The following is a 15,190-nucleotide window of genomic DNA, read 5'->3' on the forward strand; positions in this document are numbered from 1 at the left end:
GGACCCCTCACCAACCAATAGTTGCTCATTTGGGAGTTTCCTAAATGTTGTATAAACAAGCGGTTTTCAAACATTTTCATGTCAAGGACCCCCATGTAGGTTATTTGTCCACACAGACCCCTATCTGAAGAAAATAAATTGTGTTATAGGGACCTAAATACCAGATTTTTGGAAATTAGGAGATCCACAAGCTCACGAGTTGCATCGTGATGCTTTGTGAGCTTGTAGATCTCACAAAGTGTGGAGTGACTTATTTTGGGCTTGTTTTCACTTTTCATAGACGGACGGATGGACGGATGGATGGATGGATGAATCCCCACCCACCCCTTTTCTCCCCTAAACTTTATTCTTTTCCCTTTTTGCCTCCTTTATGATGAATTCCTGTTCTGTTCCTTGGCTATATAGAAGTGTCTATTTGTACGTCTCTAAATGTTTTGATGAATTGAACAAGGTGGACCCTCTTGTAAACAAGTGTAATGCTTTATGGCGTCGTCCACTCACAGTTAACAGTCTTTGCATTGAGTTGTGCTTGAAATGTACTGTTAATACATATTTCAATCAATCAAAAAATAATGAATGAATGAATGAATGAATGAATGAATGAATGAATCAATCAATCAATCAATCAATCAATCAATCAATCAATCAATCAATCAATCAATCAATCAATCAATCAATCAGGGTACCCAGATCTGTCCAAGGTATTGGTGCCCAGTGCCCACTAACTTGACATGGCTGTTACCAAATAACCACCACTAGGTGTCGCTGATTTCCCTCCTTGTCTGTATACAGAGAGTGACGGCAGCGTTTTGCAGTGGTGGTGGTGGAAGAAGAAAAAAAAAAAAAAACGGTCCGCCCGGGCTGTCTCTACGTCATTATTCACAATGGCGGAGGTTGGGTGAGGAGCTCGAGCTCTATTAGCAGCAACAGTACAGTGTGTGTGGAGCACAGCACAGCTAGCCTAGCAGCGGCACCTCAATAATAATAAGACTCTTTAGACAGGAGCAAAGAAACAACAATATTATAAATAAAGCCCCGAAGGGTGGTGGTAGGGTGGTCGTGTGTTCTTCTCCCCCAAAACATGGCCCTGAACCCCGGCGGCGGCGAGGGGAAGAAGAGCCACCGGGAGCCAGTGGAGGAGGAGGAGGAGGAGTGTGGTGGTACCGAGGCGGCGGACAGCAGCAGGGCCGTGGCGGCCAGCAGCAACAGCAACCAAAATGGCGACCAGCAGCAGGCTAGCGGTGGTGGAGGAGGAGGAGGAGGATGCGGGGAAGACACGTTAATGTCCGAGCAAGGAGGAGACCCTGACCGGCGGAGGAAGGAGGGCCAGGGCCCGGGCCAGCGGGAGCAGGGCCTCCACCAGGCGGCGGAGAGAGAGTCAGTCCCCCCGCCGGGCCGGAGCTCCATGAGCCCGGCGGCGGCGGGCAGCGGCCACGGCCACGGCAGGCCACCGGGAGAGGAGCTCCCTCTGCCGCGGAGAAGCTCGTTCCAGATCCCCAGGAAGACTAAAGGGGGGAAAGGTGTGCTTGTTGTCGTGGGCGGTTAATATAAGTGGATTTTGCTTGTTGTTGTTGTTTTTAGACTTTAGATAAAGATGTATTTTTGTTGATCGATTTTGACGTGGGGAATGTCCCCAAGTCGATCAAATAAATATACACCCCAAGACAGTCATGTTAATCTAAGGCTAGTTGTTGCTGCCACCACACTTTAGGTTTAGCTTATTTTGAGACACACGCATAAACACACGCCTTTCATTTTAGCCTTGGATAAAGATGCATTTTTGATCGATTTTGACATTTTAAAATGTAAAAAACCTATCAAATATACACCTGGGAGAGTCTTAAATCGAAGGCTATAGCTGTTGTACTTTTGGCTTTTACTGCTTACTTTGAAGACAGACCTGCCTTTCATAATGCTGCATGTAGCCAAGTTAGCTCCCACCTTTTCCCCTTCTTTTTTTCTCTTCCTAGCTAGTCAGCCCCTGTTGCTGTGTATGTGTGCGCGCGCGCGTGTGTAAGTGTGTGTTTTATATATACACACACACACACACACACACACACACACACACACGTACGTTTACTTAATATTAGCATGAATACTAGGTTGGTAACATAATCCTTTTGACACACGCACTCTTCTTAGCTAGTGTGCCTGCCTGGCTTGGCTGTTGTCTTTAGCCCTGGCTGGCCTGAACAACACATGAATGGATTGAAGGAACGTGCACTGCACGGGGGTGTTCTGCAGCACATTGTTGCCTGCTGTACAGTGTACACGGAGACCGAGACCCCCAGACAGCCATGGAAGCTTGCATGTACAGCCCTCCCTGCCACTTTTGGAAGTACCAGAGAGAGAGAGAGGGACAGAGTGTGATGTGATGTGAAGGAAGGCCAGGTCTGGCTAGTGCCTATAGCCCCCTTTCGGGACCATTATATTTTCTGTATTTGGGACGCTCAGAGTTCAAGGAGAATTCCATGCTAGAAGGCTTTCTTACCTTTTATTTGTAGTTATGTCCCCACCAAAGAGGCCCAGGTGTTATTTTGTGCAAAAGTACATTATTGGCTATTTCCCCTAATATAAGCCCTCAGTGGTGGTTGGGTTTTTGTGCTAATTTGCTTATTTCCATCGAAATAAGTAGTAAAGTGTGCCACTTGGGATACTATTTACATTATGAAGAGCGGATTTATATATAAAAATATATTTATTTTTGAGCGATGGAAATACGGTAAGTGAATTAGCACAACACCCCAATGCCCCATTCAATGCAATTCAATTCATTGAGGGCTTATGGTAGGGGAAATGGCCAATAATGCGCTTTTGCACAAAATAACACCTGGACCTCTTTGGTGGGGACGTAACGACTACAAAGAAAGGTAAGAAAGCCTTCTAGCATGGAATGGGTCCTTGCAAATAAAACATTTGAGAACCACTAGTAGGCCTACTAGTTGGACTCCTAAATGTGCCATACGTAGTGTCGTAGTATCAAAATCAGACTTGACATTCAGTAATTGGGTCTTATGATCAAAATAAGATCATCATAATGCTTATGGCGTAAAGTTTTCTATACCACCACCACCACAAGCTTCTCGTACACAGTAAAAGATCGTAACATTTGTAACCTTTTTTTTAGGTTACAAATGGATACAATGATGCTTTTTACTGTGTGTAGAATGGATCAGTCAACGACCCTGCAAATGGATACAATGTGATGCTTTTAGTTTTCACTGTGTAGATCAGTCGAAGGGTGGCGGGCGGAAGTGATAACATATTTTATTTGGCCGTGGTGGACCACCATTTGAAAAGGTTTTGTGGTGGTCCGCGGGGACCTTCTCAATAAGAGCAGATATGTCTTGTCCAGGCGGTTAATATCAACGTGTCCGTACATGGACGACATGGGCTCCATTTTCTATGGCATATTAGGAGTCACTGCTGCAAATAGCCTGCATCCTGCGTCAATTGAGAAAGGACACCATCGTGTCACCCTGCGGGGGTCCTGGGATGCAATACTGTACTCGTTACGGTACTCTTAACGTCATTGAAGTAGGACTCATGAAATGTCCCTGGGACCCATCTAAAAGACCACCCCTGGGTCCCGGGACCCATCTAAAAGGCTTCCCCTGGGTCCCGGGGCTGGGACCCATCTAAAAGACCACCCCTGGGTCCCGTGACCCATCTAAAAGACCACCCCTGGGTCCTGGGACCCATCTAAAAGACCACCCCTGGGTCCTGACTCCTGGGACCCAAAAGACCACCCCTGGGTCCTGACTCCTGGGACCCAAAAGACCACCCCTGGGTCCTGGGACCCATCTAAAAGACCACCCCTGGGTCCTGGGACCCATCTAAAAGACCACCCCTGGGTCCTGGGACCCATCTAAAAGACCACCCCTGGGTCCTGGGACCCATCTAAAAGACCACCCCTGGGTCCTGGGACCCATCTAAAAGACCACCCCTGGGTCCTGGGACCCAAAAGACCACCCCTGGGTCCCGTGACCCATCTAAAAGACCACCCCTGGGGTCCCGGTGACCCAATACATTGACATCACTGTAGGAGTCCAACTAGTGGTACTGATGGTTCTCAAATGTTTTACTTGCAAGGACCCCCTTTACGGGTCCACTTGGTTCCATGTTGTACACGCTCGGACAGTTACAGATCTGTTATGGTCATTCAGGGGAATGGGGAATCAGCTCTTTATGCGTTTTTGGTAATATTATTATCCAGTCGTTTTGTATGTCCGTGGCAAAAACTAAATATACAGATATATTTTGACAAATGTCCACCACAAGCTAGCACGACGATGACCCCATAGTAACTCAATACATTGTTTTTTTCTGCTCATAAATAGCAGATCTACAACTTAAGCTCACAGCGCAGGTTGTGAGCTTGATGTATGCACATTGGTTATTTCTGTATAGCTGAAATGTGAAATGAGGCTGTTGCTCATTTCGCTGGGGACCCCATAACACAGTGCTGGGGAGTCGGGACCCCAAAGTGACTCACAGTGGTGTGGATGGTCTTTGCACAAAGTACCACTACCATTTGAGTGAACCCCTGCACCCCTCCCCAAAACATTGACTGTTGCCACCGTCCGTCCGCACCCCATGCAGATGTTTTTTAAGGATATTTAGTGTGGAAACGGTTGCCTATAAGCACACTATTGTTATTGCACTACTCCGGCGCTTAAATCATTGGAAACGTTAAAATTGTTAAAAAAATAATATATGCAATAACTATTCTTTTGAATTACTGTTCAATTTAACTATAAATGTCACCTCAATTTGCCTCATAGCTATGAATATGACTATGTTCGCCCAGATAAACAGTGCTCTTATTTTTTATTCCATAGAACACAGAAGACGGTGCGCTCTGGCCACGTTCAGCTGTTTAGACAGATCTGCTGTTGTGTTTATAGACGGTTGTGTCCCCCTCCCAAACGAGCACTTTCCCAGTCCGGCAACCTGAAAGTAAACTCCACCTGCCTTAATGTTTTATTTACCTGCCAGGTGGGCAAGCCTTTTTTTTTTTTTTACCTGTCAGAGGCAGGTGGGCAACCCTTAGTGTTTTATTTAGCTGCCAGGGGGCAGGTGGGCAACCCTTAGTGTTTTATTTAGCTGCCAGGGGGCAGGTGGGCAACCCTTAGTGTTTTATTTAGCTGCCAGGGGGCAGGTGGGCAACCCTTAGTGTTTTATTTAGCTGCCAGGGGCAGGTGGGGAACCCTTAGTGTCTTATTTAGCTGCCAGGGGGCAGGTGGGCCTGAATAGAGATGGGTAAACACACTCGCAATTCTGCAGGATAGTTAGATAATGTATTAATCCCAAAGGACATTTGTTTGGTCAAACAGCTCCAGTGCAATACATGCATACAGAATAAAAAGCATGATGAACATAAAAAATACATGTTCATCATGCTCTTTTTATTGCATATTTTTTTCTAGTTCTCTTCTGTGCTCATATGTCCCTGCCTGGTACAAAACTACTTTTTAGTCCCTCTCGCAGTAACTAGTAACTAGTCCAAAGTTAAAGATCTGTCCAGTCTTTTGCAGTTCCCGGCCGAGCCGCCCGCCTGCACCGACGCACCGTACCGACATGGCACTTATTTTTTTTTGGAGACAGTGAGTGGACTCCACTCCACTGGGATGAGCAGCAGCAGCAATGGTTGTAATTTGTAAAGCTGTTTGGCGTCGTGTCACGTGATTTGTTTATATGCAAAGATAGGCAGGCAGATGTTTATTAGCTGGGTCTGTGTTGAGCCCAACCCCGCGTCATGTGAACTTTATACCGGCTGATTGAGTGAGTGTGTCGATCCGACGTGTAGTAACTTTAACCCATTTTTGTGCGGGAATTTTTGAAAGATCTTGAAAATGTGGCGCAAATCTTTTAATATATATACTTTCAGAGTGAACGTTTTTAACTCAAATCTTTGCTTCTGGGGGGGCTCCCTGGAACAACATATTTTCAGATGGGGGGTCGGCGGCCAAATATAGATCATTCTGGGAGTTCTTGACATGAAAACGGTTGAGTACCACTGACATAGAAACATAGGTTTTTCAGAATCCTCCTCAGGGCTAAACGTAATCATTTGGAGGATTCAAATACTATACAACCTGGCCTTGTGTGACTTCACCTCATCGATGACCAGTCCTAGAGAGCGCTGCAACATTTGTTTCCATTTGTACATTCAGAGTTAGACCTGTAAGGGTCCATTTGGTTCCATTCTCAGAGTTATATGTATGTCAGCGCAAAAACATAATTTTGACCAAAACAAGTCCACTACAAGCCAGCATGGCGATATGACCTCTGATTTAGTGATAATCCAGTGATGATGATTTTATGTGGACAAAGATGATTTATAATCTAAATAGTTTAAATCTTGATCTGCGCCGTGTCTTTGGTCAAAATAATGATGTGCAGAAAAAGGGCTTCAGTCTTTGATTTTTATTGTGGTGACTGAGATAGCTTGTCCATGTTGTTAGTACTAACCCTTGATGTAATGGAGAGGGCAAGGTGCAACGGCTAACCAAATAAGAATTTGAATTCATTACTACTTTGTTTCACATTCACATCATTATGAAACATGGATAACATCATGATTTAGTCGTCGAGGTAGGAGGAGTAACGTCACTCCATATCCGTTTGGGTTGAAATGAGGTTTTCTATATTTAGCTCATCTGTCTGTAGGCAGCAGCGACATTAGTGTCGATTTGTGACCGCAAATTAAATTTTTTGTCAGTCTTTTGAACACATTCTCATTTAGTGTTAAACTGGGACACTTCAACCTTTTTGTCCGTGACATCATGGACACTGCTAAAATCCTAAATATTCTAAACGTCATTAACACACGTCATTTAGCTAAAAGGGTGAAGTGTCCCTTTTAGGTCACATTTTTGTTAACGGAAATGTTTCAGTGTTAGGGCCGATTCATACTCCTATTTTAGAGCCGAATAAAAGTCGGTTCGGCACTGTAGAGCCTACAATTTGACGTCATTTGAGGTTCGGGGGGGCGGGTACCGTCCTAAAGTCGGCTCTTCGGTGCAACTGAAAAATTCTGACTAAAATGTATTCTGGCTGGCCTATTGCAGAGCACACAGTACATACATCTCTTTCTTGGGGCTACTGAAAAAAAAAAGCCAGGTTTATGAAAGAAATTATTATGAAAAAGAGCAGCCATTCATTCAGATATTCATCGGTTCAGAGGTTCATCGATAATTCTATCGTCCCATGACTTGACGGACGCCACTGTCAGCATTATGTTATACTTTAGCTGTTGAAAAATAGCAGAGCTTGTAGGTCTGTTTTTTTTTTAATAGTGAAAATATGGCACAAATCTTTGAATATATATATTGTCACAGTGAATGTTTTAAACTCATATCTTTGCTTCTGGGGGGGGGGGGGGGGCCCTGGAACAACATATTTTCAGATGGGGTTGCGTGGCCAAATACAGATAATTTTGGGGGCCCTTGACATGAAAAAGGTTGAGCAGCACCACTGACATAGAAACAGGTTTTTCAGTCAGGATTTAGAAGCAGTTTTTCTTTTTTTAGAATCGGCCTCGGGTCTAAATGGGTTAAGGGAATTGACATCCTTCTGTTGATCTCATGTCTATTGCTAGCCTAGTGGAAACACAAAGGATAATGTTCTCAAGTCTAGTGGTGCAACTATCGATTACAGCTTCTAAATCCTGACAGTTTTCTCAAATACCTATGTTTTTATATCGGTGGTGCTCAATGTTTCATGTCAAGGACCCCAAAAATCATATGTAATCGGCGACCGACCCACATCTGAAAATTGGGAACCCCTCGGAAGCAAAGATTTGAGTTAAAAATGTTCGCTGTGAAATTATTTTTTCAAAGAATTGCGACACATTTTCACGATAAAAAATAAATAAATCTACAAGCACTGAGTGCCACGCTACGAGCTTGTAGATCTGCTATTTTTCCATCACTAAAGTATAACACCAAAGGGTTTTCCCGTCCATATAGATATATATAGAAGATAGCTGGTCTACTAGCCTACAACGCGTCACAAAGCATAATTGAGTGATATACATTTGTAAAACATAAAATACCCCCCCTTCCCGCCATAGCTTTGTGTAGGTTCAATATTTAAAGCATTTCAAGCGGGGGTTGACACGACATTCTCAGGCCCAAAGGCTTGCCCGGAAAAAAAATCCATCATAAAGATCAGGTCAAATTGCGTTCTGTAGAACTATTAGTGTTGAATCCAATGGATAACTGCGGAGGAGTGGTGACAGGACAGGACAGCCACTTAAAAAAGCTGCTGTAAAAAATTTAGCATTGCTCTTCATAGCCTATAGTAGTGAATAAAGATGGAATGCACCGACTTGCCCGTCGGGCAACCGTCCTGAAAGCAAACTCCACTCTCACTCACCACAGACTGTAACTCTGATAGTGTACAGATGGAACCATGGTTCTTCTCACTTGTATGCCCCCCCAGTTATGGGGGGGCCTTGAAATTCAAAATTTTGCGAACCAGTGTTATATGCTAATCCTCTCTCTCTCTGTCTCTCTATCTCTCTCCCTCCAGCTACAGGTATGTATGACTTCCTCCCCCCAGACAGCCGAGGCTTTGAGGACCTGAAGCAGATCCTGTCTCGGTTCTACCTGGACCAGTCGTCGCGGGGGACCTTCACCTACTGCAAAGCCAGACTCATCCACAACGAGCTGCTGGAGAAAGAGGTAGAACGCTATTCATACTATCTATTCTACACTAAAGTATGTCCACATTTTGATTTTAGTCTTAGTCGTGGTCTTTTGAGTAAGTTTCATTTAGTTTCGGTCACATTTTAGTCACCTCAAATGTTTTACTGTTTTGACCAGTTTCAGTCGACTAAGTGTCATAAGATTTTAGTCGACTGAATATACAGTTGATTTAGTCGACTAAAATGTGTTTTGACAGGCCTTGATGTCGTCGTAATGGCAGATTTTACCCTTTGGTTGCATGCTGAAAATAGCTGATCTACAACGCGTCGCAGTGCGACGCATTATTTTCAGCATAAAACTGACAAATTGTCAGTATATTTAGTCTCTGTTTTAGTCATCACTCGCCGCGCTACGAGCTTGTAGATCTGCTATTTTTCAATAGTTAAAGTATAAAATAATGCTTAAAACACCAAAAGGTGTTCCCGTCCAGAATGGGTTAATAAATTAAGCTTGTAGGTCTGCTATTTTTGAAAAATCGTGAAAATGTGACGCAAATCTTTGAATATATATTCTTTCAGAGCGAACGTTTTTAACTCAAATCTTTGCTTCTGGGGGGGGGGGGTCCCTGGAACAACATATTTTGAGATTGGGGTTCACGGGCAAATACATATAAGTCTAGGGGTCCTACACATGAAATAGTTTGAGAACCACTGACATAGGTCCAAATGGGTTAAAAGCGGATACAGTCCTCCTCAGCTTTCATGGCTGTGCAATTAGTGACATCGTAGATTGTGGTCCTAAACGGACATCGGAGCTATAAGTGAAAAGTGTCCTGATATGGAGCGTTGGTCATTGCGTTGCGACGTAGCCTGAACCAATCAAATGACCAATAAACAGCAGCTTGTGTAGATCTCAAGTGTTTTGGGGTCGAGACACCTCGCTCAAATTTCATCGTTGGAATAACGTCTTAATATTACAGACCACCAACTGACGGCCATGTTTTTTTCCTGTCTGTCCTCTTTCATGTTTCCAACAATTAAATAAGGTTAGGAAGCGAAGAGCGTATCGTGGACTCCATGTTGCTCCCTGGAAGGAAAGAAACATGCGCAATGGGATATATGCAGCCAACACTTCCGCGTTCAGCTTCCTTGGTCTCAATTGCGCATGTTTCTTTCCTTCCAGGGAGCAACATGGAGTCCACCATGTACGGTCTTCGCTTCCTAACCTTATTTAATTAACCTTGGTTTCCAGTTCATAGAGAAGACTTGACGGCCATGTTTTTTTCCTGTCTGTCCTCTTTCATGTTTCCAGTTCATAGAGAAGCGCAGAGCCATGAAGCAGGAGGGACGGACCGAGGCGGAGCTGGCCGAGTCTTACTGCTTCCTGTTCCCCGACAAAGCCAGGGTAGGTCTGTCTTACTGCTTCCTGTTCCCCGACAAAGCCAGGGTAGGTCTGTCTTACTGCTTCCTGTTCCCCGACAAAGCCAGGGTAGGTCTGTCTTACTGCTTCCTGTTCCCCGACAAATCCAGGGTAGGTTTTTTTGTACTGCTTCCTGTTCCCCGACAAAGCCATGGTAGGTTTTTCTTACTGCTTCCTGTTCCCCGACAAAGCCAGGGTAGGTCTGCCCATAGACATATAAGTGTAGACGCCTCTTCCGGCGTCTGGTATCTCAACAATATGCACACATGGCATCAACGCATGGTGTTGTGTGCAGGCGCCCCACACTTTGTCTTTCTTTTATCTGTTGTACTGTATTTTTGTATGGACGTGGTGGTGGGTGCCTGCACATATGCACACATGGCATCAACGCATGGTGTTGTGTGCAGGCGCCCTACACTCTGTCTTTATTTTATCACTTACTTTTTAAGAGCCTGCCCAGGGACTACAGATGAAATTTTGCTTTGGCTAACTCTGGCCCATTTACATTGATGTGAAAACTGACATGTTGATTAATGAGTGCTGTCCCTGTCAAATAAATAAATAAATAACAGAAGGAACATGGAGGCGATATCTTTCCCAAGATTCCTTGCGAAGCATAGTGGAAGCAAAACGGAAGAACGGAAGGGGAACATTCGTTAGGCCATTCAGAGGCGCGGCTCCCTCTCCTTATAAACGGAAGATCCCTGAAAAGACGTGATTTGATTGGTCAGTAGGCACTTGAGTGGCAGCGACCGGCAGCGACGCAGCTTTACTTCCTCCTCTCTTTGCAGACGGGTCGCTCCAATGAACTGCAGCGACCAATGAGGCATCTATTTCTTTAAATATCTATGGGTTTGCCTGCCGAGTGGGTGCATGTGTTTGGTCCGACGTACTAACAGTCCAACAGGCATTTTGTCCGACACCCTACCCAAAGCGCAACCCTAATAGAGCATCGCAGGCCCGCCCCCTTTCATGACGATGCCAGGCCCAGGAAATAGTTCCCAATGCATTTTTCCCATAGACATATCAAAACGTATTTATTTAAAGACCTTATAAGCGTCGTACAAAGCCAACTCTTGTCGTGACAAATCATGACAACAAACACAATACTGCGACGCTCTATAACCCAACCTCACAGGAAGCCACAGGTTAGTTGCTACCTGCCGCGCCTGTCGGGAGCCACAGATTAGTTGTAACCTGCTACAGGTTAGTTTTAACCTGCTACGGGTTAGTTGTAACCTGCTACAGGTTAGTTGTAACCTGCTACAGGTTAGTTGTAACCTGCTACGGGTTAGTTGTAACCTGCTACAGGTTAGTTGTAACCTTCTACAGGTTAGTTGTAACCTGCTACAGGTTAGTTGTAACCTGCTACGGGTTAGTTGTAACCTGCTACGGGTTAGTTGTAACCTGCTACGGGTTAGTTGTAACCTTCTACAGGTTACTTGTAACCTTCTACAGGTTACTTGTAACCTGCTACGGGTTAGTTGTAACCTGCTACGGGTTAGTTGTAACCTTCTACGGGTTAGTTGTAACCTGCGACATGCACTATGGCAGTGCATGTCGGGAGAGACGGTGTTGTGGGACTAATGCCTGTCAGACTGATAGGATGTCTAACCAAAGTATGCTTTCACACACCGGAGAGACCGTGACTGAAGGATGTGGCTCTCAAAGTGGTACATTTATATAGCGCTTTTATCCAAGGCTCTTTACATTCACACACCTTTACATAGATTGTGCATTACATTCACCCATTCACACACACACACACACACACACACACACACACACACGCATACACCTTTACATAGATTGTGCATTACATTCTCTCACACGCACGCACATACATTCATACACCTTTACATATACTGTACATTACATTACATTCACACATACACATTCACACACCGATGACGGAGGAAACCATACAAGGCACCAACCTGCACATCGGGAGTCTTTGTCCTCGAGCAGAGTCTTGCTCAAGGGCACTTCGACACTAACTCTGGGGGAGCCCACAGGGATAGGACTGTGAGCCACTGCCCCCCAGTGGTCAGTGGTTCTCAAAGTTATTTTTTGAGTGGTGCAACCACTCCTACATCCAGCATGCAATGTCCATGTACCTGTGTGTGTGTGTGTGTGTGTACCTATGAGCACGAGTATGTTACTTATTTATACTAGGGGGCACCAGAGTACAGAGAAGAAATTGGAACGATACAGAAGAAATTGGACGATACAAATTGGAATGATACAGAGAACCAATAGACGGGAGTTGTACCACTCGGTTCACACTGGTGTGATTTTTTTTTATTCAAGGACCGCCACAACTCGGAAGAGTCTACACACGGATGCATTGGTACTCAAGTATCAAAACTTGCAGATCGATAAGCTCAAACTAAAATACGAGTCGCTTCATGCTGTGTTTGCAGCTTCTAGACCTTGACCTTTGACCGTCTGTCTCCCTGATGACAGTGATATGCTTTTCATGTGATTGTGAACAGCACCTCTCTGTGTTCTTCTCGTCTGTCTGTCTGTCTGTCTGTCTGCAGCTCCAGTGGATCTGTGAGAAGGGTCTCAGTGTGGGACACTCGAGGAACAACATCTTAGGAAACCCCGCATCGGGTGAGTCTGTCAGTCCTTGATTGATTTGATGAGATTTTGCACAGTATGAAAACGATGCAATAGAAGGCACACAATATAAAAGGGAAAGTGCTAGGCGTATACTACTATATAAATAAAAATCTATTACATGATTGGAATACAGTTTGATCATCTAATAAGCCATGATTAGGGAAGAGATTATAATTAAAATACAAATCATTTAAGTGATCAGGTCAATCAGAACATCCTTCAATTTGCTCTTATACAAGTTCAGAGAAGAAAGTTGTAAACCAGTCGAGTATTTGTATTTAATAATGTGAGTCTGTATTTAATGGAAAACTGACCACAACTAGTATGATGGGGGGGGGGACCTCAGATGTTTAGCCTGTCTAGTGTTGTATTTGTGTATTTGACGATTTGTTTGAAAGTAATTACTAAAAAGGTTTGGGAAATGGAGGGGGGGGGGGGGGGGGATGCAATGCATGCACACTCGCAGTTCTCGCATCTGTTGTTTGCTACACAAGTATTGTTCATGTTTCGGTTATTTCTATGCTAAAGCTCAGTCTCTGAATGTCTGAGTGTCTATTTAGAGGGAATTTGCTTTAAAATGTTTCAGTAGCATTTTTGTTAGTGCAAAGTTTGCAGTGTAAAGTTTGCCTCAAGACACTTTACACAGAGCGGCCATCTGCCTTGACCGTGTCAGAGAGGGGGGGGAGAGAGAGAGACAACAATAGCAACAACAACCTAGAATGATAACAATAATGGCACGTAGTATAATAAGTAAGCCTGGCCGAGCCATGACGGCCGAGCTACACCAGGCTTTTAGCGCAGGTGTTTACTGGCACACGCGAGCCCCGCATACGCACACTTAAAATAGGACTGGACCTATAAATGTGTGTGTGCGTAAACGCGGGCTGAAAAGCCTGGTGAAGCTCGGCCGTCAAGCCCAGACGGCAAAATGGCAAAATAGATCTGCTATTTCTGCTATTTTTGAAACTGTACAGACTTTTCGACATGTATTGTTCGACATGGAAACAGTTGACAATTATGCAAATGAATAATTGTGATTATCTCAAATAGTTGCGATTAGGCGATGATGTAATACTGTAGGTGTGACATGCCTATTCTTAGCGCTGTCACATCTATTGAACTTATGCACACCGCAGCCATCTTGCCAGCAAGGTGCTAAGTAGGTGCACTTTCCAGCCCATTCATCCAAACAGAAAAGTCCTATCTGATTGTATTAAACAATGTCAAACTCGCCAACATTGCAGCTGTGAGAAAAGCCTGAATTGTCCTCTTTCTATCTGCAAAGTGTTTGTTTCATAACAATCCACCGTAGACATATGTGACCAAATTTGACATAGGATTTTTTAGATTTTTGTTTTTTTCATGTTGTATGAAAGCGGGGGAATCATAGCTTCAAATGAACGTATGACCCTCCAAAACAGCGAGTTGAGAAAACAGGCTTGAAAGGTTTACACGTAGCTACATGTTTAAGCATTTATTTCATGTTTACATGTCGATTTCAGCTCTGACACTTATTTCAGACATGCTCTAGTATGTGAAGAGTCTGCCTGTGCTATTAACTCATTTTGGAAGAAAAAAAAAGTTTTTCTCCCCTGGTGAAAAGCTGGAATTTGCGCCGTGGCAGGCTCTCAGTCAAAAGTCTGGTCACATATGGTGTGAGCTACTTCATGTCAAGCAATTCCTTGCAGTTGATTTTTTTCCCTAAGTGATGGAGTTTGGAAGCACTACATAGTTTTTAACTCATCTTGGGCGGGAACCACCTTTGGTGTTTTAAACATTATGTTATAATTTAGCTATTAGAAAAATAGCAGATCTACAAGCTCATAGCTTGTAGGTCTGCTATTTTTTTTAAATCGTGAAAATGCGGCACAAATCTTTGATTATATATATTCTTTCAGAAGACTTTATTTTATTTTATTTCAACGTCAGGTCTAAATGGGTTAATAAAGCAACGTCCTTCTGCCTCCTGCATTATATGCATATTCAAAACGGGTGGCATGCAGGGCTGTTGAGTGGTATCCAACGAGCACTCCCAAACTCTGACACTTCGAAAAAACATTTCCGCAGAATGTCTTGACAGGAAGTAGCTCATAACATTGTCTGCGGTGGATTTTTATGACACAAAAACATTACAGATTGAAAGAGGATCATTCAAGCTTTCAAGCTGCAATGTTGGTGAGTTTGACATTGTTTAATACAATCAGATAGGACTTTTCTGCTTGGATGAACGGGCTGTCAGTGGGAAATTGCACCTAGTAGTACCTTGCTGCATGGCAAGATGACAGCCGTGTGAATAAGGTCAATGATGCCTAATAATTCCCCAGTGGTTCTCAACCAGTGGTCCTTGAGGGGGTTCCAGGTGATCCACAGCTAAATGATGGGGAGTTCGTAAACCAAATGGACCCATATTAGATCTTGAGAGCGTAACATGAGACACATTTTACGCTCTCAAGAGTTAAATTATTGTTAAACATCTGCATTACTTAATTTAC

General features: G+C 44.0%; 1 protein-coding gene across 6 annotated transcripts in view; it reads left to right on the forward strand.

Annotated features, from left to right (window-relative positions):
* Nucleotides 1–892: 892 nt before the first annotated feature.
* Nucleotides 893–15,190, forward strand: part of tasorb (transcription activation suppressor b) — a 60,635-nt gene continuing 46,337 nt past the window's right edge. For all 6 annotated transcript variants that reach the window (XM_083769000.1, XM_083769002.1, XM_083769004.1 and 3 more), the window contains exons 1-4: nt 893–1,520; nt 8,539–8,690; nt 9,966–10,058; nt 12,617–12,689. In XM_083769000.1, the coding sequence (XP_083625126.1) occupies nt 1,082–1,520; nt 8,539–8,690; nt 9,966–10,058; nt 12,617–12,689 (757 nt within the window). In that variant the 5' untranslated portion in view covers nt 893–1,081. The remainder of the gene's footprint in view (nt 1,521–8,538; nt 8,691–9,965; nt 10,059–12,616; nt 12,690–15,190) is intronic.

This window comes from Protomyctophum parallelum (genome assembly GCF_964188405.1).
Source record: "Protomyctophum parallelum genome assembly, chromosome: 7".
NCBI lineage: Eukaryota > Metazoa > Chordata > Actinopteri > Myctophiformes > Myctophidae > Protomyctophum > Protomyctophum parallelum.